The sequence below is a fragment of the Dromiciops gliroides genome, chromosome 1 (genome assembly GCF_019393635.1).
Source record: "Dromiciops gliroides isolate mDroGli1 chromosome 1, mDroGli1.pri, whole genome shotgun sequence".
Taxonomy (NCBI): domain Eukaryota; kingdom Metazoa; phylum Chordata; class Mammalia; order Microbiotheria; family Microbiotheriidae; genus Dromiciops; species Dromiciops gliroides.
The window spans coordinates 642,564,326-642,592,188 of NC_057861.1; the positions used below are offsets into that span (position 1 = coordinate 642,564,326).

Genomic DNA, 27,863 nt, shown 5'->3' on the forward strand with positions numbered 1-27,863 from the left:
ATTTAAATCTCCAGTTCATCCTCACATTAAGAGCAGCCATTTGGTATGGTGGAAAGGGAATTCAATGTTTCTGGAGTCAGGGAACTTGGGTTTTAGTCCTCCCTTTGACTCTATATGTGTGTCCTAGGGATTGACCTTGCCCTCATTTTACTTTCCTATAAAATGAATTGTTTTGGCCTAGGTGACCTGATGGATTTATCTTTTAATTTTTTTAAGATGTGAATTAATATAGGTATGTAAACAGGATGGTATCTGTGCAGGGATGAGATGCCTCATTGGAATTTGCCTTTTAGCATTGGAACTTGGGCCTTTTTATTACTGTTAAATCTCATAATACTGGCCTTTGGAAATTAAAACTTTATGCAAGTCAACTCCTATAGAGAAGTAGCATTATGTAGTGATCAGTTTTGATGATTAGAGTTTACAGGATTTCAGTGGAATTGTTTCATGTGGTAAAGAAGTTTGTATTTCCAATAGTCTGATTTCTTGTAGTGTCTTGATTAGTAAGGTTGGGAATTACTTTGTCCTATAACAGAATCTTAGAGTTAGATTCCCTCTGACTCATACGTGTATAGGCATTGTCTCTAGATTCCCCAGACATAGCCTTTATTTTACTATATGAGAAAACTCATATGGTTTGGTTCAGGAATTTCTCTTTAGATTGAAGGCAGGAAGGGGAAGATTCATTGCACCCCTTGATTATGATATCAGATAGAATTGGAATTATCATTTGTTCTCTTGATGTGTCCTTTCTATGACTGACATTTTCACTCATAAAAATATCATCCTTGGATATACTGAGACTCTTAAAAAGTGAAAAAATAGATTTAGGGCCCCTGAGAGTAAGGTTTAAATTCCTTGACTACTCAATAAATAATCTTTTCCATTTAAAAATCCCAAAATGGAACTATACTTCATAGTTCTTAATTGCTGTAGTTTGCAAACAAAGCAGTGTTCTCTGAAGTGCCCTGATTTGGTAGGTCACTTTTATGAAAATCTCATTTCTTTATTTTACTTTGTGAGTTAATTTGTAAAATTTTAAAAATACAGAGATCTTTTTCCTGAAGTTAGATTGTAGTATATTAAGTTAAATTAAGTCCATGTGTAAACACAGCTTTTGAAATGATTTGTATTAATTCTGTGTTATTTTCTTATTGATCCCATTTACAGTTAATTGGCTTTGGTCCTATAACTGCTCAAGTTAGGGCTCTTTCAGATGGCTTGTAATGGGTTAAGTTCAGAATTCCAGTTCTCCTGCTATTCATTGACTTTTTTTTGCCTCAGGGAATTTAACTGACCTGGGGGATGTGTGGGAACTTAAGGGACTTGGGCCTAGTATCTTTATACCTCCAAGCTATTCTTCAAGGATGACTGGTTTGCTGTTCAAAAGTCTGAGCCATGGGGGCAGCTTCCTGGATCCAGGAAGACCTGAGCTCAAATCCAGCCTCAGAGACTTGACATTTACTAGCTGTGTGACCCCAGGGCAAGTCACTTAACCCTCATTGCGCTGGCGCCCGCCGCCCCTCCCCCCCGCCCCCCCCATAAGAAGAAACAAAAGTCTAAGCCATTATTAGTAACCTCTTAGGTGGACTTGAACAACGCATAATTCTTAGTCATGGAAGGAAGGAAGGGGTTGTTGCTAGACCCACACTTCTAAACTTAATGTTGTTCCTGGCAGTTCAGCTCTGTAACCATTCATATTGTTCCCTGTCCCTCAGTTATGCCATGATGTCACCGACACCGTTCTGTTCCTTTTTTGGTACTCTCCAAACCTATAAAAGAAACCCCTCTATTCAGGGTCTCAGCTTACTGAGAAATCCCTTGGTAGAGTCACACTTTACCAATAAATTGATCTTCCTGAGTACTTTTTGTGCCTTTGTTGACCTTATTTTAACTGTTACACTTTTATCTAAATCTTCTTTTGTTTGGGGTTTTTTTTGTTTGTTTTTTGTGAGGCAATTGGGGTTAAGTGACTTGCCCAGGGTCACACAGCTAGTAAGTGTTAAGTGTCTGAAGTTGGATTTGAACTCCAGGGCCAGTGCTCTATCTACTGCGCCACCTAGCTGCCCCCTAAATCTTCTTAAGGATGCATTATTTTATGGGAATGTAATTTTTGCTTTTAGTTTTATAGTATAAATGATTACTCCTTTTGTCCTTGTAGTTTGTCATAAATGATTCAGCGAAGAGGCAAAGTAAGTCAACCTTTTGTTCTGGCAACATAGTTTGACCTGGTATTTCATGCTTCTACAAACACTAGAGGATTATTATTTTGAAGTACATTCTTTTGGAACAGATGATATTTTAAACACTTGTAGGATAGGGCTTTTTTTTTTTTTTAGAGTAGGAGAACATATAAAGTTCCAATGAATAATGAAGGTGGTTTTCTAATCCTTATTTTATGAGAAGTGTTAGAAATAGTTAAGAAGAATGAATTTTGTACTGTCATCCAGTACAAGGAGCAGGCAGCCTGCTCCCAAGTGTAGTTGTAATTAATGGGATTCAGTGAGAATGCGACTATAGAGAGAATCAGTCTGTGATCTCTCTTGGCTTGGAGCAATAGAAGGAGAAACGTGCTGCACACTGATAAGCGGGCCTATGCTTACAAGGCGACAGCTGAGCTTTTACTGTTACTGCCATTGGACCCCTATTCATGTATCACTCATGAGTGGTGAGGGGCTGGGGGGATGAGGTAGATTTCAGAATTTCTGGTGATGAGATGACTTGTATTTTACTATGTTATTTTAGTGTCATTAAAATTCCATGCAGGATCACATTCTGTACACATGCTTATCATGTTATTTTTAAAACTCTAAAGAATCATGCAAGGTTATATATTTCATTTTCTTGCCTTCAGGAAGTGCTCACTTTGTTTAAATCAGTATGAAAGATGGAAATGAAGTATAAGGAAGAATTTCTTAAGATTGTAAGATAGAAAATATTTTATTGAATTGTAGTAACTTCCCCATAGTTGGGTGACAAGTTTGCATCTCATTTCCACATTCTCAAATAAAATATATGTCTGCTGATCTTTATCCTAATTATATTACTGTTCTAGTCTGAAAAATCTTCAACTTTTTATTAGGCCCCCCCAGTCAGATTTAGGCCCTAAGTTAGTTTAAAATATTTTTACAGTGATTAATGTACTTAGGCATTTTTGGTTCCCCAAAAAGTGAATGTCATTGCCCTGTTTCTAGTACTGTACTCTTGACAAATTTCGTTGTAAAAGGATATAGGTTGCTATGGAGGATAATGTGTATCTCAATAGTCACCTAGCATGGGTTAAGATTTCTAGATATGTTTAGCTTTATTTTAATTGGTGACACTGTGAGAGAAAATTTGTATGGAACTACTCATTTGACCAAAGTTTATGGCACATTCCTTCATCTATCTGGGTCAGACTAACAGAAGGCTATCCCTTCACATAAGTTCTGTGATTGTTTTGTTAGGGAATGTCTCTTCTACAGTTACTGGATTTAGAGTTGGAAAGAACCTTAGAGATCATCTAGTCTAACCCCCTCATTTTACAGGTGAGAAAATAGGCCAGTGAGGTGAATTGATATTCTAAAAGTTTGTGTGGCAGACAGGGCTAGGATTGTGACGCAAGTTCTCTGACTCCAAAGCTAGAAAAGGTTTTCCCTCTTTTTGCTCTACCATTCTGCCTGCCTCCCAGATGGGAAGTCCTTTATTATGTTACATTATATCTCAGGGTCACGTGTTTGATATGAAACTTTATACTTCCCTTTGGAGGTACCATGGATATAATCCAATTAACCTTGAGAAAGAATTCTTGATCATCAGCCAAATATTAGGTGATGTTGGGAATTTATTTTGATTTGGGGACCCTGTCTTTGGACTGAGATTAAAAAGCTTTAGGCTCTCAGGGTTTTTTTCTGTGTAAGAGGGGCTGGTACCCCTTCCCCTCTGCTTCAGCTGAGCCAAAAAGCCCTGTGGGCTTTACAGGAAGCCAGGTCAGACGGCTGGGGGAAAAAGCCCCACTTCCCTCTGCCCTGGGCAGATCTACCCCAGAGATCCCAGGCTTGTCCTGCCAGGCCCTAGCGCAGCCTGTGTGGAGGTCCCAGGCGTGCAGCAGGGGCATGGCTCCTCGAGTGCTCTGGCCGCAGCCCTAGGGTAGCTTGGTGTGTGGGGGTCTGCAGGGAGCCAGAGGTTTGAGGGGAGAAAAGGAAGATATTTACCAGGGAGTTAGAGACTGTACAAGGAGGTTGGAGAAGACAAACAGGGAGGCTGCTACAAGTACACTAAGGAGACTGAGGATATTTAAGGAGGGGGGGTGACAGAGAAAAAGCTAAGAGTGAAGAGGCTGGAGGATGCTGGAGGACTAAGAGAATGCAAGGAGGTCTGGGAGAGAGAAAAACAGGGGTTCAGTGCGGCAGTACAGAGAGGAAAGTTAGACAGTAAGGGGGGGGTCGACAAAGTGAAAGAGGCTTGGAGTTAGAAGAAAGGAGCAGAGCAGTAAAAGGGAAGCAGGGGAGCTGGAGTGAAGGAGAAAAAGAGTGAAAGTTGAAGAAAGCTGGAGCATACCCTAAGGCAAGAGGCAGCAAAGGCCCTTATTAAAAGCAGACAGGTAGTATAATTTGCATTTCTTTACCCTTATCATTTACATTGATTTTTAAAAATAAATTCTGCCTTGGTTATTTAATTAAAAGGCTTCTTAATCATTTGCTTATCAATTTGGGAGCAGTGTGGAGAAATTTTTAAATTAATAGCAGTCAGATAGCCAGCCAATCAAAAGTCCCCAGACTAGGCCCCCCAGTCAGATTTAGGCCCTAAGTTAGTTTAAAATATTTTTACAGTGATTAATGTACTTAGGCATTTTTGGTTCCCCAAAAAGTGAATGTCATTGCCCTGTTTCTAGTACTGTACTCTTGACAAATTTCATTGTAAAAGGATATAGGTTACTATGGAGGATAATGTGTATCTCAATAGTCATCTAGCATGGGTTAAGATTTCTAGATATGTTTAGCTTTATTTTAATTGGTGACACTGTGAGAGAAAATTTGTATGGAACTACTCATTTGACCAAAGTTTATGGCTCATTCCTTCATCCTAAGGTGATTATTAACACTGCTCGATAAAAGGTATAAGCCTGTGCAGTCTCTATGATTGCTTCCAAGTTGTGGCACGAGCCTTCAGTGTATGCTGGGCTCCCTCATCCAAACTCCTGCTATATAGGTTCTGGATAGTCAGAGTGCCACTTTGGACCCGGGACTGACCAATTACTTCTGATAATTCAGTACAGTAGTGTTTAAAGCCCAGAATATATGAAGAATTTTAAGCCAGTTTGATAACTTTCATTCTGATATTTATTATGATGAAAAAATATCTTTGAATAGAATAGAAAGGCATTTTTTCCTTTAGAATTGCCAAATATACTATCATCAGAAGGAAAGATAAAGTATTTACATTATTTTCAAAATTTGCACACTTATATTCTCTTTACCCAAACTTTGAATTAAACTTGAGTACATGGGTAGATTTCAGGGTGTTCTAGAACTTGGATGGAAAACACAGTTACATCTTAATTTTCACTCAAGTCTAGCTAAAATTTTTTATTTCATTTATTTAAAAACATCATTCTGAGAAGGGATCCATAGGCTTTACCAGATTGCCAAAGGAGCCTATGACACAATACTAATCTAGGTTGGTTGTTTTTTTTTTTTTTACATAGATAAAATAGATATCTATTTGTTTGTTATATTAAGCCTAGCATTGGATGCCTTATTTAAATACTTACTGCTTAGCTTTTCTATAACTCTAGATGGGGATGACATTTAGATATGAAGGGAGCACTAACAAATATAATTTATAATAATATCATTCATTTATTAAATAAAGGAATGAAATGGGCTAAATACAACTCTCTGTGGAAAAGAACTTAAATATTTTGTTAATCTAAAGGAATAAATGAAAACTTCGTAATCCAAATTTAAGTAAATTTTTCAAAATCAAATTTCTAAGACTTTTTCTTGTTCTCTTTCCCATTTTCCACATGAGTAGAACTGGTATTGACTGGTCTGATGCCAATAAAAAACTTTATTTTTCAAAACAACATTTGTCACAGCCCTCCTTGCAAAAATACCATATTTATATTGTTTTTAGAAAATCTCTTTAATTATATGCATTGTTTTGTATTATCTTTTTTTTTTAAGTGAGGCAATTGGGGTTAAGTGACTTGCCCAGGTTCACACAGCTAATAAGTGTCAAGTATCTGAGTTCAGATTTGAACTCAGGTCCTCTTGAATCCAGGGCCGGTGCTCTATCCACTGTGCCCCCTAGCTGCCCCAAGTATTATCTTTTAATAAATCTAATGATATAAAATAAAACAAATGGAATGATAAATAAAATAATAGTATAAAGTTATAATATGAAAATATAACAGCATATTATAATTATAGCATAATTAATAAAACTATAAATAAATAATAAAATACAATTGTTTAATTAATATAAAAGGAAAAATAATCTGATAGAATTATAATCAGTTTGGCAACTGAGAGAGATACATAATAGTTTATTTAGGCAGTAAGCTTTCTTATGGGATTTGAGTATATGTATACTCTATATAAATGCATACATACACAAATATGCTCACATAAACACATTTACTCTTGTATAGTTGACCTCTTGTTTAGGCATAATTGAGGACATTGTTGGGCAGCTAGGTCACACAGGGGAAGGAGTGTTGAACATGGAGTTAGAAAGACCTGAGTTCAAATTCTGTCTCAGAGTTACTAGCTGTATGACTGGACAACTGCAGTATATTGCTCAGCTTGTTTTCTTATTTGCAAAATGGAGAAAATAGCAGCACTAACTAGAGTATTGTCAGGATCAAATGAGATACCATATTTAAAGAACTTTGTAAACCTTAAAGTGCTATTTAAATATTAACTACTACTAATACTACTAAGCTATATGGCATAGTGGAGAGTTCTGGGACTGGAGTCAGGAACACCTGAGTTCAAATTTGGCCTCAGACACATACTAGCTGTGTGAATGTAGGCAAGTCACTTAATCCTGTTTGTCTCAGTTTTCTCACCTGTAAAATGAGCTGCAAAAGGGAAATAGCACACCATTTTAGTTTGTTTGCTAAGAAAACCCCACAAAAATGGGGTCACAAAAAGTCAGATGTGGCTGAAAAAGATTAACAACTACTATTACCAAGAATAGTATTATTACTAATAATAGTGGCTAGTATTTAGATAATTTAAATAATATTTAATAATAATTATTGTTATTGATTATTAAAAATGGCTTTGTGGGGGCAGCTAGGTGGCACAGTGGATAGAGCACCGGCCCTGAAGTCAGGAGTACCTGAGTTCAAATCCGGCCTCAGACACTTAACACTTACTAGCTGTGTGACCCTGGGCAAGTCACTTAACCCCAATTGCCTCACTTAAAAAAAATGGCTTTGTGGATAGCAAGGTCTAGATTATGTAAGTAGTTTAAAGCGATCAGAATTTTTCAAAATTTTCAGTGTAATAGACTTCAATTGTAGGTTCAGATCCTTTAATCAAAATCTCCCCTCTTCCATTTATTTTCTAGTTTTTAGAGTTTAAAAAATGATTTCAGGAGTTGGTTATAAAATAATTTAAAGTAATTAAGTGGATCATGTGAGCTGTAAAAGTTATATTAGCAGGAAGTTTTTCTAAACTTAAAATATACTGTGATTTGTGTTTCTTCTTGGAGATAGCCTTTTAAATTTTGACATATTACATGTTATTCTATGACGCAGGTCACACAGGAGGCTGGAGAATTTATGATCACTTTCCCATATGGATACCATGCTGGTTTCAATCATGGATTCAACTGTGCCGAATCTACAAATTTTGCTACAGTAAGATGGATTGATTATGGAAAAATGGCCAAATTGGTAAGTTATGTTACAGAAACATCATAAATTATATAATTTCTAGTAATCATGGTAACAAATTTAACATGTGAAACTTTTAAACTTTGTTATGTTTTTTAAAAAAATTTCACTTGTAGTTTATTTCAGTTTTGTTACATTTACTGCTTGCTAAATTTAGTTATGTTGAAGGGTTTTCCTATTGTCATACTTAATATACGATCTGTGTATTACACTGAGAAATAATTTTATCAAAGTAATATTTTAGTTTATTTCTGCCATTAGCCATATTCCTCCTTGATAAAAATTTTGCTTGAAGCTCTCATTCCACAAATTTTACTCTTCTAACTTACTGGAACTCCACAGTTTAGATAAATTCTTGATAGTGTAAATGGGATGTGTCTAGAAAAAATGGAGCACGTGACCAGGTTATAGAGTGGATTAAAAATTTAGGGAAAATATTGGGAAGAGAGATTTGAATGGAGGTCAAAATGTATTGATTACTCTCAGTAATATGATTTTCTCATCATTCAGGAACTGGCACATATTTTCACAACAAATCTAGTTTTATGTTATTTGGTGTGTGAAACGTTATCTTTAGCCCAGTATTTTGTATTCTAGTCACATGGTGTGTATTTTGTTCACAAGCTGCAACTTCTATTAAATTTAATTACTTCTCCCCTGCGGCTTTAAATTGAGGGTGGCTTCAAAATGATGGCTATTTCTATTAAGTTTGATTACTTTCCCCTGTGGCTTTTTTTTTTTTTTGGTGGAGGTGCATTTCTTGGCAGTGAGTAGTTTCTAAATGAATCTGTGGTCTGTATTGGATCATCTGTGTAGAATTGGCAAAAGACAAATAGGTTCTCATTTTATATAGTGTGTATTTAGTTTCCAAAGTATGGAGCATAATAATATAATTCATTGCATAGTGAAAATTGCTGAAAATCTCTTTTGAAAAACAATATGGCATTTATTTACATGCCTAATTACAGAATAAGCTTGCGAATGTTATGAAAACAAAAGACATTTTAGTTCTATAATAGTCTAATGAATTTTAAATTATTATTAGAGAAAAAAACTATTCACAGGACTTTATGTTTTAACTAATTGACTTGGAAAGATTGTTTAAAAAGCAACTACAGTTTTAGCTTTTTTAAAGAGCTAAAATACATGTGCTGATTCAGATGATACATAATAAAAATTCTGAATAGAATAAAGTTATTTGAATAATTTGAATAATTATTTAAATCATATGCTTTTAAAATTATCCACTAAAGATTTTGTTTTAATACCACACTTACATCTGCAGTGAAGTAATTGGATAGAGTCCTCATAGATATATTGAGGGTTTTTTTACATTTACTTATTTATTTAATCTGCACAATTCAATGTTTATAGAAGAATGTTTTCAATATAATCCCAACTACTGAATTCTGACCTAATTCTCATTATTCATAATGAATAATACTGTTTTTTAACTTTTTGCCTGGCTCCCCTTAGATTTGAGCTTTCCTCTCTAGGTATGATTGAGTTACTGGGCTGAGAAAGTGAAGCAGTTGCTTTAATAAAAAGCATTCTTGGTTTTATTTTGAATTCTTCAGGCTAGTAATTATTTTATTGGTTTTCTTGTTGTTTTCTAGAGTTTTCTAAGGAAAAATATGAATTATTACTTCTCCTTTTTGGCAGTGTTTGTGTCTTTCATTTCTTTTCTGTATCATTTTTATTGCTAGCATTTCTACAACTATATGGAAAAAAGAGTACATTCTTATTTTGCCCTTATGTTTGGTAGTAAAGATGCCAGTGTTTCTTTATTACAAATATTGCCTTTTGGTTTTAGTTATGATTTTTGTATTACAATAATAGTTATTTGCCTATACTTTTTTTAGCATTTCTTTATTGCCAATATTAATAGGAATTGATAGAGAAATCATAATTAAGGTAAGTACAAACCTTCACACAACATTTGGAAGTCAGTCTACAAAAATACATTTTTACAGTTAAGAGATACTTTTTGGAATTTAAAGCATATTATAATTGAGTGTATAGTCATTACTTGTTGGGATGTACCTGTATAATAATTTTTTTAAAAAGATAGTACTACTCAAAGTAATTTAAAGGTTTCGTAAAGTAAACTACAAATCAAAACTATATAAGATGTTTACTTTATAGAGCTAGAATAAGACAGATATTCCTTTGGAGGGGGAATAGGACCTAGAATCTCAAAGGATGTAATGAAGAAAATATAGAAATGTAGAGAAAATACCTCTTCTAGACATTAATCAGTAATCATCAAAATTATTTAGTACTGTGTATAGAATAGAAAAATAGATCAATGAAAGTGACTAGATTAATTAGCACCAATCAAATTGGATAACCTAGAGTTCCATAACTAGGGTCCACTAAAAAAAAGAACATAAATCTCTTAGAGAAGGATGCTTATTTCTTATAAACTGCTGGGAAAACTACTAGAAAATAGTTTGGCAAAAAATTGGTTTAGACCATTACCAAAATAAATATCAAGTTGATACTCTAATATAATGATCTCAGCATTTTAAAAAATGGAGAGAATAGATGGAGCTATCTTTCATAGTTTTTGCTAGGGAAATAATTTTTTGGGGGGCGGGGCAGTGAGAGTTAAGTGACTTGTCCAGGGTCACACAGTGTGAGATTTAAAATTGGATATTAGATCATAAATCTCCCCTACTTAACCCTTCCCTTAATTCATCTCCCAGACTAGTAAATGGAAGAAGCTTCTGGTTTTCTAGATAGAGCCTTTATTGTATATAAGGTGTTGTTGATTAGAAGGATAGGAAAACAGAAATACAGTACAAATCGTCTTAAATCTAGGCTTAGTCTATATTCCTTATAAAAACTCACCAAACCGATTTAGGCCACCTTTGGAGTGAGTCAGACCGTCTGTGCCGCGCCGCCCGGAGTCCCGCCAAACCGGCAAAAAAGGCTACTCTCCTCTTCTCCACCCCGGAAGTAAAAAAAAAACCCGGCAGGCAGTCTGACATGCGCAGCAGGCGCACTGTACCTGGCAGGCAGTCTGACATGCGCAGCAGGCGGACTGTACCCGGCAGGCAGTCTGACATGCGCAGCAGGCGGACTGTTCATCTCCTCCCCAAAAGGGTGGTCCTTGAAAAACTGGCGTCTTTCAGTTATCCTAACCGACTGTTAAAAACTTTCATATTTTACCACATTTCCCCCCTTTGCTTCCTCAAGAAACGGAATGTTTCCTTGATGGAACAGTAAAAAGAATATAATAACTTTTGCTGACTAATAATATGCGAACAACAATACAGAAAAGGAAGAGAGGAAAGTTTTGTCCAGAGGGGCGATTTTTTTTTTTTCCTCATGAACCGACGCTTTGACATTAGTCTTGCAAAGGGAGAGCCTCTGCAGAGAGTACATGTTACAGATAGTATATAACAGAAAGGAGATAGTAAAAGCTAATAAAGCAAAACAGTTCATATAAAGTCTCTGAGTTCTCTTGTCTTCTTGAAGTGGTAAGATGTCATCAGGAGGAAACTGGATTCTGGTCTGGAAAACTGGATTCTGGACTCTGGTCTGGAAAGCTGGATTATCTTCTTTAACTGTTTGAATTGCTGTATTTTTAAAACCTTAGCATAGCATTGTCAATGATCAAATTAATAAATTCCATTACATTCCCTCCTTTATATGGTTAGACTTGTAATAGAGGGTTGAGGTAGTTATGCAATGTGTAACACTTTTTACCACCATGTGTCTGGATCAAAGCCAAATTTAGTATGTGTTCATGACACCTGAAAATGTTATGGAAAGGTTATCATACCATATCTCATGGTTCTGAGACAGCCAGTGATTGTGCTAGGCCACAGGTGAATTCAACTGAGTGAGATAAAAAGATAAATAAGTTCAGTTAAATTAGGTTAAATTAGGAGGGAGAGAGGATGAATACTGGACTGTGCCTAGTAATTGTGCTCTACATAGTCACCATCATAAGCAAACCATGGACTTACGTATACCTGTCTCTCCTTTTGTTGCACATATATTCTCTCCAGGGCCTGCGTCAGAGTTCACAGCAAGTTAGTCTCTGAAATGATAAGTTTCCATATTTCTGAAATCTCATTAATTTCACCAAAGACAATATGATGGTAAAAATGTGTGCTATGCTGCATAACTGAGAATATATTAGTGATATATACAATAATTCCAAACCATACCCAGAGTATAATGACATATAAATAATAAACGAATGTAAATAGCTGATTATATTAGACATTGTTACATAATCTTCTTTTAGCAAGTAGACCACATCATCTTATACATGAATTCTCTGGTATAACAGTAGCAGATACTTAAAGTGGTGATTAATTCATCAAAAAGAAATAAGACTTCAATTAGCAAGATTCAATATTCAATGTTTTCAGTGAGGTATCAAGCAATTTCTGGTACTTTTTAGTTAAACAGAACAACATACAAGAGAAAGGAGAAAAATAAATAAATAAAACAAAACTCATTAGAACTCATGGTTCTCTCAAAAAGAAAGAGTAAATAAAAAAAAAGAAGAATTCTGGTAGCTTCTGAGGCCCGATAGCCTCACCCACAGCATATACTTAAAATGTCTTTGAATAATCACTTAGTTTACAAAATTTAGTTTTAAAGAAAAGCAAAAGAAACAAAAGTAAAAAAAAAACCAAAGCAAAACCAAAAATAAAAAATAAAAAGCAAAAGATTCGCTAAGCACCCTTTTGTGCTCTTAAAGAACTTAAAGGTGCAGTCAATTCCAGGTCTTTTCAGTGCCTTTCAAAAGTCAAAACAAAAACAAAAAAACCCAAAAATTAATAAAAAAAAAAATAGTTGAGGTAGGCCAGAAAACTAGGCCATGTACTTCAGTGCTTTTGCCTGTAGAAGGAAATGCTTGTTAAATTATAAGGTATTTAAGCTGCTAGAGTTTGGGGTATGCCACATTGTTTTAACTGGTTCCCCAATTCTCTGCATGCCAAAGTGGCAGGGGTTTCTGAATTGTCATTGATCTTTCTAATGCTGTCATAATGTTCTTTATGGTAGAAAATGTGGAGTTCTCTAGCATTAGTTTTGTCTGTGCCACTGATTTTCAATAAAGGCTGATTTAATTGATGAACCACAACATTCAGCTGATGCTGCTTAGCAAATGCTACAATTGTATCATTTCCTCCCCACTTTCCAAATTTCTTTAATTCATCAACATATTCTTCAAAAGGGGAGTCATTTACTATAAAAGACTCAAACTCTTGTCTATGGTTAATCATATAAGAAGCAGCTTCTTGTCTGTGTCTGAGATGATTTCTACAGTGACCTTCTAGCTGGTCTGCTAAAGCCCTAAAAAGGCAATTTCCGTCTCCTGATACTTTACGAAGACTGAGTCCCAAAGCATTTAACTGATCAGTGGGATTCTTAAATGGGAACTGCCTGTTTCCTCTGAACTTTCTTTGCTCTTTAACAGTTGCTATCGTTAGGGTTTTTACCTCTTTAGCGTCTACCTCAGGTCTATCTGAAATCTCTTCACCTATGAATGGTGCAGGCTTTATATGAGAGCAATGAATCCATGAGTCTTTTTCACCAATTTTAATGGCAGTAGGAGTTGTCAATAATACCTGAAAAGGTCCTTCCCAGGCAGGTTGAGTTCCACTGGTTCTCTGAAAATTCTTTACATATATTTTATCTCCTGGGTTGAAGTTATGCAATGAAAAGTCTAATGGTCCTGCCTGGACCACAGCTCCTGCCTCATGGAGTTCACGTAGCCTGGTCTGTAATTCCTGTATATAGGAAGCAACAGAAGTATCACCTCCCACCAGTGATGTATAAACTGGGGAAAAAGTTTTAGCTTGGATAGGAGGGTGACCAAAAAGCATTTCATAAGGAGATATATGAAGTTCTCCTCTTGGTCTACTTCGTAGATAGAATAATGCCAATGGTAGAACATCAGGCCATTTCAAATGGGTTTCAGTACATAATTTGCCAATCATACTCTTAAGCTCTTTATTCATACGTTCGACTTGGCCTGAACTTTGTGGATGGTAGGGCGTGTGGAATTTTGGAGTCACTCCCAAGAAAGAGTAGATTTGGGATAAAATCGAATCAGTGAAATGTGTGCCTTTGTCAGAATCGATGCGGGCTGGTGGGCCAAAACGAGGTACTATCTCTTTAAGAAGAATTTTGGCAACAAAGGCAGCTGTGGCTCGGGGGCTGGGAAAGGCCTCCACCCACCGAGTGAGCTGATCAACTATAACAAGGCAAAATTTATAATGTCCTGCTTTTGGCATAGTAATATAATCAATTTGTAAGTGCTCAAAAGGTGTATATGCTAGAGGACGCCCTCCATAAGCTTTGGCCTTAAAAGCATACTGATTATAAGACTGACATGTGGAGCAGCCCGAGCAGATTCGAGATGCTGTATTAGTCACACCTGGTGCTATCCAGGTTCTCTTAATAGAGTCTACAATGCCTTGTGTACCAAAATGGCCTTTTCTGTGAACAGAGAGGCATACCTGGTGGTAGAATTTCCGGGGAAGAAATGGCTTACCTTCCGGAGACACCCAGATGCCATTGATCTGTTTCGCCTTAAATTTCTTTTTCCACTTTTCTACTTCAGAATCGTCATAGGTTAGGTTGGAAGGAATATCCTCAGAAGGTGAAAGGTTAAATACATGTTCAGGAGCTTCTAATGCAGCAAGCTTGGCTGCAGAATCGGCTCGTGCATTTCCCTTTGAAACAGGGTCACTATTCCCTGTGTGGGCAGGGCAATGTACAACGGCTAGGGAAGAAGGCAGTTTTAGGGCATCTAAGAGGTCCTTGATAAGGTCCCCATTGGCAATAGCCTTGCCCGAGGATGTTAGAAAGCCTCGTTGACGCCAAATCATACCAATAAAGTGGCATATGCCAAAGCCATATTTCGAGTCAGTAAAAATGGTGGCACTCTTATCTTTAGCTATATTACAGGCCTGTGTAAGAGCCACAAGTTCAGCAGCCTGTGCACTAAAATGGCAAGGCAGAGAAGCTGCCCAGAGGGTGTCATAATCAGAAACTACAGCAGCTCCAGTAAAACGGGTTCCCTCTCTCATAAATGAGGAACCATCTGTATAGAGGACAAGATCAGGATTTTCTAAAGGTGTATCAAAAAGATCATCACGGGGTTTTTCAGCCATATCAACTAAAGAAGCACAGTCATGCAACGGTTCCCCCGAGAATGGTAAATTAGGGAGTAGTGTTGCTGAATTAAGAACTGTGCAGCATTTTAAAGTGATATTCTCATTACCTAACAGGGTTATTTCATACTTAGCCAGCCTTTGATCTGAAAAGGCTTGTGTCCTGTGACATAGTAAGAGAGCCTCCACTTCGTGAGGGCATTGCACAGTTAGAGGGTTACCTAGGACCAAATCAGAGGCTTTTTCTACCAAAAGCGCTGTGGCCGCCACTGCTCTAAGGCAAGGTGGCACTCCAGCCGCTACAGGGTCCAGCTGAATTGAATAGTAGGCTATAGGACGCTGGTTAGGCCCCAGTGACTGAGTCAGGACTCCAGAAGCCACCCCCCTTTGTTCATGCACAAAGAGAGTGAAAGGCTTACTATAATCTGGCAGTCCTAGGGCAGGTGCTGATAACAAGGCCCGTTTTAATTCTTTTATGGCTGAGAGATGCTGGGGATCCAACTGTAAAATGTCTGGAACAGAACTTTTTGTAAGAGCTATGAGGGGTTTAGTAATTTCACCAAAAGAGGGTATCCATTGTCTACAGTACCCAGCTGCTCCCAGAATGGCTCTCAACTGCCTCTTAGTAGTGGGGGCAGAGAGTTGTTGAATGGCCTGGACTCGCTTAGAAGAGACAGAGCGAGTTCCAGCAGCCAAAATAAATCCTAAATATTCTACCTGGGGCAAACACCATTGTACCTTTGTCTTAGAAACCTTGTGTCCTCTCTTGTGCAGCTCCAGCAGTAAGTGACGGCTATCTTCCTGACAAATTTCAGCATTAGGAGAGGCCAAAAGTAAGTCATCAACATATTGTACTAGTGTGGAGGCTTTAAAGGTAATAGAGGCCAGATCCTGCTGTAAAATTTGGGAAAATAATGTGGGACTGTCTACAAATCCCTGTGGGAGTCTAGTCCAGGTCCACTGTCTATTTTTCCAGGTAAAAGCAAATAAATATTGGAAGTCCTCATGTACTGGTATGGAGAAAAAGGCAGAGCAAAGGTCTACCACTGTGAAACATGTAGATTCATAGGGAATTGAGGAAATTATCATAGCCGGATTTGCGACTATAGAATGTCTAGGAATAACATAATTATTAATCGCTCTAAGATCTTGCACAAAGCGATAAACAGGTTTACCATCTGGCCCAGGCTTGGGTTTTTTAACTGGCAAAATGGGAGTATTGCATGGAGAGTGATGACATGGAATAATAATACCCTGGCTTTTCAAAGCCTCAATTATAGGGGTGATCCCTTCTATTGCTTCCCTAGACAATGGATACTGTGGAATGGAGGGGGGTGGTCCCCCCTTAACTTTAAAGGTAACAGGCATGGCAGACTTAAGGAGCCCCACCTCATTAGGGGATGAGGCCCATAAAGACTCAGGAATGTCAGAGGGGATTTTGGATACCTCCCCTGCTGTTCCTTGAGCTTCTGTAAGTAAAATTGGTAATAAATGAACAGTATCCTCTGGCAATTGTAAGGAGACAGCCCCATCTGGAGCACAAGATATGGTTGCTCTAAGCTTGCAAAGGAGATCACGACCTAATAAATTTACAGGGGCATCAGGCATGAGTAAAAATGAATGTTCTACTGTTAAGGGCCCCATAGATACCATGCGAGGATTCAATTTTGCCACTCTCTGGCTCTTTCCTGAGACTCCCACTACATTCAAATATCCTACAGGTCTACACCCAGCATCTGGTTTGCTTACTAATACTGATTTAGAGGCTCCTGTGTCTAGCAGACAATCATAATAAGTCTCCCCCACTTTTAAGGTGACATGTGGTTCATTACTCTGGGGAGGTGAATGGACTGGCACAAGTGCATTCAAAAAATCCGGATCTGGGAATATATGGCTTTCATTATCTATGTTCCATTCCTCCCCAAGACACCATCATTCCTGTGTCCTCTTCTGAGGGGGGTCTTGGTTACCATTATTCTGGTACTGCCTTTCTGTATTCCTCCAAAAAGATCTATTTCTATTTTGATTTCGCCTGTAATTAGAATTAGAATTTCTTCTCCAAGTCCTACATTCTCTCAATTCATGCCCCTCCTTACGACAGTAACAACACACCTTAGTGTCCTTGTTCCGGTGTCCACATGGCTGACTAGGAATCGCTGGTGCCAGAATGCTCTGTTTAGGGTGATCTGGATCTTCCTCACGTGAGTCAAAGACATAATTTGCAAGTTCCTTAATTCTATCTACTGAGAGATTTCTCCAGTCTGGACATTGTTTCAGAAAGTATCTGCGTATTTCTGGCAGTGAATTATAAACAAATGTGTTGAGAATGATACAGGAATCTCTTAAATCTACTGGATCCAATCTGGTGTACTGTCTAGCGGCCTCACAAAGTCTATCATAAAATCTGTTTGGTCTTTCATTAGCCTCCTGAGGTAGGCTTAAAAATTTCTGCCAGTTTTCCGGTTTTCTAGAGCAAGATTCCATTCCCTTCAGAAGTGTTTCTCTAGCATCTTTTAATCTTTGGAAATCCCTATCATCATTATAATTCCACTCTGGATCCTTTAGAGGCCATTCCACATCGGCCTTACCTTTCGCAACAAGGGCATTTCCTGCTGAGATAATATCTGTAATCTCAGTTGGGGACAGTAAAGTTTCCAAAAGGCAAGTAACATCAGCCCAACTGGGTTGATATGCATTAAATATAGTCCTTAACTGTGAAATTACAGTGTTTGGATTTTTCTCAAAACTAGGGATGATTGATTTCCATGCGCTCAAGTCACTTGGTCTAAAGGGGCTATATTTTCTGACTTGAATTGGCACTCCCTTCTTACTATGTTCTATAGCTTCCTGCAGAGGGAGTAGTTTCTGCTGATCTGATTCTGAATTTGGATCATCTCTAGTAGAAACAGCCATTTTGAGGTCTCTCTCCATATGTGAGAGTTTCCCCCACATCATAACAATGATAATAACAAAAACAATGATAATAACAAAAACAAAAAAAAAACAACAAAAAAAAATAAAATCCTTAGTCGTATGAACTATGGATGTGGTATTAAAAGGTATTTCAATTGCAGGCATAAAATTTCTACTTATATTAAACGTATTTTCCCAAAGATTCTCACGTATACTATTATACAAAAAACTTTTTGCTGCCTGAATGAGGAAAAAACCAATAATGTTATGAAGGACCATTGAGTAAACTATTCCTCTAAGTCGGGATGTTATGCTGTCCCAATACATTCCGATGAGAAAAATCAAAGGGATGGTAGAATATTCGAGCATCTTGCCCTTTAAACTGGGCTGGCTTTTCTGTTTAAAGCAAGACTTTTAGAGGCTTAAAGTCTTTAAGGGAGACTAGACAAAGGGAAAGTCCGCGGGGGGGGGGGGGGGGGGTATTTGGAAAATCCACCGAATTAGCCGGCTTATGGCCAAACTAGGGAGGGTGGGAGGGTCCTTAAGGTCCCTTCGGGGTCGCCAAACTGTGAGATTTAAAATTGGATATTAGATCATAAATCTCCCCTACTTAACCCTTCCCTTAATTCATCTCCCAGACTAGTAAATGGAAGAAGCTTCTGGTTTTCTAGATAGAGCCTTTATTGTATATAAGGTGTTGTTGATTAGAAGGATAGGAAAACAGAAATACAGTACAAATCGTCTTAAATCTAGGCTTAGTCTATATTCCTTATAAAAACTCACCAAACCGATTTAGGCCACCTTTGGAGTGAGTCAGACCGTCTGTGCCGCGCCGCCCGGAGTCCCGCCAAACCGGCAAAAAAGGCTACTCTCCTCTTCTCCACCCCGGAAGTAAAAAAAAAAACCCGGCAGGCAGTCTGACATGCGCAGCAGGCGCACTGTACCTGGCAGGCAGTCTGACATGCGCAGCAGGCGGACTGTACCCGGCAGGCAGTCTGACATGCGCAGCAGGCGGACTGTTCATCTCCTCCCCAAAAGGGTGGTCCTTGAAAAACTGGCGTCTTTCAGTTATCCTAACCGACTGTTAAAAACTTTCATATTTTACCACAACAGCTAGTAAGTGTCAAGTGTCTAAAATCGCATTTGAACTCAGGTCCTCCTGAATCCAGGGCCAGTGCTTTATCCACTGCGCCACCTAGCTGCCCCCAGGGAAATAATTCTTAACCAATCAAGAGTTAAAGAAGATCACAAAAGATCATAGATCTAAAACTGTAGCCATTTCTTCCAACCTCTTATTTTATAGCTGAGGACACTGAGGCTCAAGAAGGTGGTAAATTCCATAAGGTCACAGGTGTTAGAGTTGGTATCTAAACCCAGATCTTCCAATATCAGGGCCACTGTTTTTACTACTGTAGTATACTGACTCCTGGATAAAATGGTTAATTAGATAGGTAAAATAAACAATTATTATTATATAAAATTGTAAAGCTTTTGTACAAACAAAATTAGTGCAGCTAGGAAAGAGTAAATATCGATGACTATGATATTTGCAGAGTATGTTTTGTTTCTTATCATCTCTATTTTATTAATGAGGATACAAAGATTCAGAGAGAATTCATGACACAGTGAGTGTCCACAGAAGGACTCGAAGGTAATTCTATGTTGACTTCAAGTTTGGTGTACTTTTACACTGGTGCCACTCAATAATAACCCTAGTTCTACCTCTGAACTATCGTTAGAGGCTGACAATATAATATATTAAAGCTCTTTGAAAACCATAAATATCTATATAAATGGTTGCTTCTTATGATTATATTTTTAGGTTTGATCCAAACCCTCCTTTTTCATTAAATGAAATAAATATGATTTAATAATAAGAAATACAGTTTAGCAAATGCTTACTTGACACCTGGTTGTATACGAGAATTTTTTTAAAGCGCCTTCTATGTGCCAGATACTGTGCTAAGGTCTGGAGTTACAAAGAAAGGCAAAAAGAGGCCTGTCTTTAGTGAGCATACAAGATATCGAAAGGAATAGATGAAATATGAGGTGGGAAGGTAGTAGCATCTGGGGGGACTAGGAAAGACTTCTTCCAGAAACAAGGTGTGATGAGCTGCTGGAGCACCCAGCAGGCATAGAAGAGGGGACAGATCATACTAGACAGGAGGTGTAAAGATATAAGCTAAAGTCTTGTTGCAATTTAAAGACTTTTAGGATCCTCTAAATCTGTTCCTGGAAGTATAGGAGCCATTAGATTAAGGGGTTGTGGGAGGATTGTTATGCTCAGCTCTAGGTTTTAGAAAAATCATTTTGGCAGATTAGAGTAGGAGATATTTGAGACATTATGGACTAAAATCTTTTGCAGTAGTTTGGGTGAGAGATGATGAGGACCTGACCTAGTTTTGTGGTTATGTGAATGAAATGATGTATGAGAGATGTTGTAAAGGTAGAAATGACAGGATTTAGGAAGGGATTGGGCAGACACTGAATGAACACTGAATTGTGCCAGAGATTAAGGAGTAGAGCTGCCTGGCTTGACTTCGGGAAATTTCAGAGTTCTTATAATGACATGCAAGTTTCATTTCTTCCTGTAACAAGTCCCCATATTTTTCATACTGTTGTTTTTGCCTGTGATTTTGAATAGCTGTTAGTTATAGAATGCTACAGACGGCAAAGAATTGAAAGTGATTATCACACAAGAGGTCAATGGAAAGACATGTGGTCAAGATGAGCTAGGTGGCTCAGTGGATAAATTACTGGCCCTGAATTCATGAGGATATGAGTTCAAATCTGGCCTCAGACACTTCACACTCACTAGCTATGTGACTCTGGGCAAGTCATTTAACCCTCATTGCCCCACTGGGAAAAAAAAAGAGAGTTACAAAGGAGAATTACAATAAAGAATCTCATTAAAGAAGGATGTAACTGAAAAGAAGATGAATCGTTTACATGATGGAAGTGAGGGATAGCTATTATTAGACTGCTTGTTTGATCCACTGGTATTCTCATGATGTACAGGGAAAGGGTGGAAGGCATACTGACTTGATTCCTTTGAGCAAACTTATTGAAGGACATAGAGAAGTTATATGGGATGGGAAGGAATGCATGGGCTGTGATCTGTGTTTGGAGGCAGTATTCATATTGACAAAATCATAGATCCTTTCGATTAATTGAGTATTTAATGTCAGTTATATTGTGGTCTTTCTGTGGAGTCTCATTCCTTTGATGAGTTTTGTGACTTACATACTACTCATCTACATTACATTTCTGAGATGGAGATATTTTTGGCTTGGTTTGGGTTACACTGTAACAGAGTTGTATAGGAATGTTACCTTTGCAGATGGGGGCCTCATGGAGTCCTTGAGGTCTAGCAGGAGTGGAACTACATAGTAAGTAGGGATTTGAAGGCAGTGAAATATTTTCTTTTCTTGTTCATCCCAAAGTCAGAATCTCAGCTGGTGTTAGGGTGTTCCGGTAAAGGCAAACAAAAAATTAGAACTAAAATGATCAAAAATTTTGAAAATTAAATATTTGAACTTGAGGTCAATTGACATTTTGGTGTAGCCTAATCATACAGAGTGAATAGTTTTCTAGTTATACAAATTATTTTTTATTTCATTACAGAGTGTTTTGTAAATATGAGTGTTTTTTAATGGAGTTTCTTTTTACTTCATGTTTTTCAATTTTTTGTTATTGCTACAGAGAAGTACTAATAATTTTTATTGTTTTGTAGCCTACTAACTGAAAATTTACTGTAATTTTAGTTTCTTTTTTTTTTTCTTTTTCTTTTATTTTTTTTGTGAGTCAACTGGGGTCAAGTTACTTGCCCAGGGTCACACAGCTAGTAAGTGCCAAGTGTCTGAGACTGGACTTGAACTCAGGTACTCCTGAATCCAGGGCCAGTGCTTTATCCGCTGCGCCATCTAGCTGCCCCTAGTTTCATTTTTTACTTTTCCTTTCCTTAATCTTGACTACCCTCAGTTTTTTCATCTGTAAAATGGAACTAATAGAAATTACCTGATAATATAAGTGCTCTGCAAAACTTAAAGCACTATATACGTGTTATCTATCTTTATTATAATTAATGTAAATAAGTATTACATTTTGTTAAAGGTTTTTTCTGTATATATCGATTTAATATTGTGGTTTGAGTTTGTAATATGATTAATTATATTAATTAATATTGCAACATATACCATGTCTTATAGCTATTACTACCATTTTTAGGAATGTTGCATTGTAGTACAGAAATTTATGGGGAAAGCTTCTGTTATCCCATTACAAAATTGTTAGCCTTTGGGGGTGTGTATTAGCATAATGATATGGAATTGATCTGATATCATTGGTATAGGATGCTCCAATAAAGGAGTTATATATAGGGAACTTCTTATAAAGGAAAAGGAAATTCCTTCTTCTACGTACGTAGGCCAACAACTTCTTTTGCAATTTACAGTCTTAGAGTGTTGCTTAAATGATTTGTCCAAGCAGTATTGGTCAGAGGTTGGATTTTAACCTATGTCTCCCTGGCCCTGAGGTTCATTCAATTTCTACTGTGTCATCTTGTCTCTTCTTTTATCATTTTAAAAAAAGATGACCCTTCTTTGCACCTGAATTTTAGAATTTTTAGCAAAGAGGAAGATTGGTGGCTTAGTGAATAGAGTATCAGGGTTGGGGCCAAAGACCTGTCTTTGAATCCTACTTCAGATGCTTTCTTAATAACTTTGTGATCCTGGGCAAGTACCTCTGCCTCTCTTTTCTCAACTTTAAAATGGGAATGATAATAGCATCTAACTCCCTTAGATGTTGTAAAGAGAAAATGAAATAATATGTGTAAAGTACTTTGCAAATAAATGTTAGGTAATATTATGTTACATGTGTTATATTTTAAGACTTTTTCTGTATCTATTGATGCGATTAATCATATTGTTTTCCAAATATTGAAACTATATACTATTCCTTATATAAATCTAACTTGTTCATAGGAAACCCTCTTTTGGATATATTGCTGCAGTCTTTTTACAAGCATTTTGTTTAAAGTTTTTGTGTCAACATTTTTTGTAGTTTAAAAAAAGCTTTATTGAGACCTTTATGCATTTTCCCATATATTCTCCTCCTACCCCTTGATACAAAGAGAAACAGTTAAACAAAATTAGATGGCACAATGACTGTATCTTAACATATTTTAGGTTTTAGGGAGCTATAGAACTGAAGAATGGAGGAGCCAGCTTTGGGGAAAGCTTCAAGGAGGAGATAGCATTTGAGTTGGACTTTAAAGGATGGGTGTGTACGAATTTCATTGTAGATTTGAAAGTTGCTTAATTTACCTCAATTTGCTCTGCGCCTTATATATTTCATTTACCTTTATTCTTATTTAATTACAGCTCCTGTTGGTCTTGTGCTTGTTTTTCCCAAAGCTAAAGAATGAAAATAAAAATTCAGTTGAGTTCAACTCTCTGGAGGTGCATGTTCAGCAACTCTGAACTTTAGTCCTAGTATTTGGAATGACTGTCCAGTCAAGTCCTTCTATACCCTCTTGATTGTTATTGCTTCCTTATCCCATTCCCTCTCTCCTCCCCCCCCCCCCCCCCCCCCCCCGCCCATTCCCTTTTCCTGAATTCTTGTCTGGTCTTTTTACTTAATGGTAATGATGATTACTAAATCTTTTAGTGGGTTTTAATGATGATTACTAAAACTAATGGGCCTATTTGTTCTTGACATATAACTGCATATTCATCACAGACAAAATAACCCGAATTACTTAATAAATCATTTAAGAAGTCAGTGCTAAGATAGGTATTTCATCTGTTTGAAAACAACTTACCCCTGGGCTAAGGCCAAACCTATGAATAGGAATATAAACTATAGACTTCAAATGTTGCTGAGGGAATTAAAGGGAAAGCAATTATAGTTAGTTTATTATTGATATTGAGGGTTTTTTCCTTGTAAAGTAGGCTATATTTCAATATTATTTTATAGCCTCACTTTTTTGAGATTTTTAATTCATGGATTCTTGTGTGGCAACCCTAGAGAAAGTATTCTTTTTAAGTGTAATGAAAAATATTAATTCATACTATTTTATGCTAATATAAAAGCAGAATTAATAAAATTGAGATAAATTATTTGTTATTGAACTCTTTGTGATGAAACCTTTGCCATAATGTTGCTATACTTGGTGTTGTCCAAACTGGAATATTTTTTTGTGCCCTTTGGGTTGATTGAATGTGTTTCTGATATCCTTTTTTTGGGGGGGGGGTGAGGCAATTGGCGTTAAGTGACTTGCCCAGGGTCACACAGCTAGTAAGTGTTAAGTGTCTGAGGCCGGATTTGAACTCAGGTACTCCTGACTCCAGGGCCAGTGCTCTCTCCACTACACCACCTAGCTGCCCCTCTGGTATCCTTTTTAGGAACATAGGAATCAGAGATTTAGAGGTAGAAATTACCAAGATGTTATCTATTCCAATTGCTGCATTTTTTAAGTGGTAAAAGTGAGGCCCAAGATGCTAATTGAGTTACACATATTCTTGTAGGCACTAGATGACAGAAGTTGCATTTGAACCCAGGTGCTTCAACTCTCAATCCTTACTTTTTCCTCTGTAACATACTAAGGCTACAAAGATGAAAAACAAGTCGTGGTTAATTTTCACATAGCCATTTGATATGTATATAGTGTAATGTTTAAAATCTAAATGAGTGGTCACCTTAAATTAGAAGCTTTCACACCAGTCTTTGGGCATTAAGCATTTATTAAAGCATACTAGGTATTAGGGGAAAAAAAGAACACATGGAGTTAAGAAAAGGCCTATCTAGCCTAGAGTTCCAGCCTGGTTTGCTTCTTCCTCAAGCCCTCCACCACAAGTCTGCTTCAACCATGAACTCCTCTCAAACTGAGTGTGGAAGCTTTTTATAGGTCTGGAGCAGGGGCAATCCCTACACACTGCTTCAAGCTGATTGGTAGGTGGCATGCAAATCCATTGGTTCACTGGCCTGAAGGTGATCTCCAGTTGAGTTCAAAGGCCTTAGCTTCTGAGAACAATACCTTCTTAAGGCCCAGCCAGGTGTGGTTACAATCTAATTAACCTGAAGTAGGCTAATCAGCAAAGTCAATCACTATCCCTTAATTCAATAAATTTAGATTAATCTCCAGGTGAGCCTTTGAGTATCTTCCAAATCCCATTATTTTCTCACAATAAGCAGTTATGATGTATGCAGTGAGGATGGGATTAGACTATGGAGGAATGAGAATGATTGGAACAAGTGTAAACTGGCCAGGACCTGGGTACAGAGGGCTAGGCAGAATGGTATTCATTCTTCTGATTTAATGGTGAATGGTAATTGGTTTCAGGTTCTAAAAACCTGAAAATATAACCTATAAAATTCCCATTGAGAAGAATCTTGGCCTAAACCATATTACATTCTCATTTTACTTAGCATATTTTAATAAAAATGCAATTGAGAAATAATCAACAAAATAAATAAAAATACAGTAAAATACAGGCGTTAATTTGTGGTTTTCCAAGATGCAGGCATCTGTTTTTATTTGAGTTTAATCCTACAGATCTAATGAAACAATTTAACTTCTTCCCAGTTAAGTAACATTCCCCTAAAAAGATTAAGCAAAACTGCATAGGTGAATATTTGTGACTGATAGTATGTCACTTTTTATTTTTGCAATTTGTTGTGTACAGAAAGGTAGGATAGGTGTCTTAATGTTAAGAATTTTAAACTGTTGTTTATACTTCATCTGCTTTATTTGTCCTGAGTTATTGGTGGTATTTTGTGTTTTTTGTTTTTTGCCTTTTAGGGTTACCTTTAAGTGTATCCTTTAAGTTAATTGTGTCTATTGTTCTCTTGGCTCTTTTTTTTTAACCTGTTATGAGACTTGCCTGTTCCTCTTTCTTGCTTTAGGACTTCCCCCCTTTACTCTTTATAAGATCCCTTTCTTTCTTTCCCTTTGCCTTCCTATCTCTTATTTTCCTTCTCTGCTCCTTCTCCTTTCCCTACTCTTGCCCCTGCCCCTTCCCATTCCCCTTTTCCTTACCCTTTCCCTTTCTCCCTTCCTTCTTCCTTTATTACTTAATTTGAGGATCTGACCATCTTCATTTACTATAATCCTAGTCCTGTACTCGGCTAAACTCTGTGAGAAACTCATCTTCACTGGATATCTCCATTTCCTTTCCTCTCACTTCTAAATCCTCTTTAGCCTAACTCAAATGAAACTTTTCTCTACAAACTTATCAATGATCTTTAAATTGTTTAATATAAGGACTTTGATTTCTCTGAAGCCACTGACACTAGTTATCTCCTGGTGGATTCTCATTCTCTCTGACATGGCTGATGTTGGTATTCTTTTAGTTTGGTAACTGATTTTGTTTTTCTTTCTTTTTCAATGAATGAGGAAGAAGAAGGAGGGAGGGAGAGAATTTAGATTTAAAAATAAAATAAAACTGAATTAAATAAAAGAAATATGTATTGAATTGAATAAATATGGTTAGGGATAGTTTATTCCAGGAATAAGAAGCCTTGGTGATGTAATAGATCATGAGGTATGTAGAAAAATATTAACATATTTTTCATTTTGTATCTCCAGGAAGAAGGTGTGCTTAAACAAGTATTCATAAAGACAATTTGTTTGCAAGACTTTTAAATTGCATATTAGAGTTCATGACATTTTTGAAAATTTTAAAAATGAAAATGTCAAAACAGTCCATAGTGTGAAAATGTATTTTTTTTTTTAGAAAATTTTCTGTGTCTTTAGATGATCATTTAGCACCAGAAACAAGGAATATATGATCTTTCTGCATTGCTGTCTTTAGATTCTTAAACATTATTGCTTGATTGAATGAAATTAAGTTCATAATTGCTTAGCATGTTTTATTTCTGTAGTTGCTTAGAGATCTGTTTTCTGTTGAAAGGTTAGATCAAAGAGGTGGCCTGCAGGTTGTATTTCATTTTTCCCTTTGGTGGGATGAAGTGCAGTTGTTTTGATGTTAGGTTTGATGGATTTGTTTGCCACTGCATTCATTAGCTCCACATCAAAAAACTGACAGGCTGTTAAATGAAACTTTGGCTTAGATTTTCAGCTTGACTGTTTGGAGACATTCTTGAAGAGATTTTGTTTTTGTGCTGCAGTAGCCTCAAGCATTGTGACTGTCTTGAAGGGAAGAAAAATTATTTACTATACTGATTTCTGTGAGTTAAAAAAAAGAGAAACATTGTTTTGGGAACAGCCATATCTAGCTTAAACTATCAGAAGTGGTATGTATACTTATTCCTGTATATTTAGAGTGAGTGACTAAGTAAGATGAGACAAAAAAATGTATTGTTAGAAGAAATGATAATAGTTGGTGGTGACACATGAAAATGCCCCTTATTAAAAAAAAATTTAAATACCTTTTTGAATATTTTTTTTTACATCATTTATATGTCCCATTGTGTCTCTTTCCCAACTCTTCCCAAACAGCCAGTTTGAATCACAGAGAACATAGAATATGTAAACATTTTGTAAAGTCTGGCCTTATATGTATTTTTCTATACTCTAAACCCTCCGCTGTTTTAAAGAAAGGAAGATAACTTCTTATATCTTTTCCTCAGACACTTAACACTTACTAGCTGTGTGACTCTGGGCAAGTCACTTAACCCCAATTGCCTCACTAAAAAAAAAAAAAAAAGACCTTTAATTGGAACCTGAAAAAGAGTAGTAAAATAGAGGAAAACTTATCAACTATTCCTAATCAGCAACTCATCACCAAAGCTCACTACAGAAGACTGAGAAAATAGTGTCTGTAAGGTATTATTTTAGCTAAATAGTATTTCCTAATTGGGAAAATGGGTGCCTGTAATTTTCCTGTAGTGCAGCTCTGACTGTGTCATTTCTCTACACCACAAACTCCAGTAGCTCTCCATTACTTCCAAGGTCA

General features: G+C 36.9%; 1 protein-coding gene across 7 annotated transcripts in view; it reads left to right on the forward strand.

Moving 5' to 3' along the window:
• KDM4C (lysine demethylase 4C) overlaps window positions 1–27,863 on the forward strand; it is a 430,228-nt gene that overhangs the window by 143,851 nt on the left and 258,514 nt on the right. For all 7 annotated transcript variants that reach the window (XR_006353225.1, XM_043966024.1, XM_043965986.1 and 4 more), the window contains one exon: window positions 7,751–7,888. Coding sequence is in view for 6 of the 7 variants with exons in the window: in XM_043966024.1 (XP_043821959.1) it covers window positions 7,751–7,888 (138 nt within the window). In the remaining variant the exon portion in view is untranslated. The remainder of the gene's footprint in view (window positions 1–7,750; window positions 7,889–27,863) is intronic.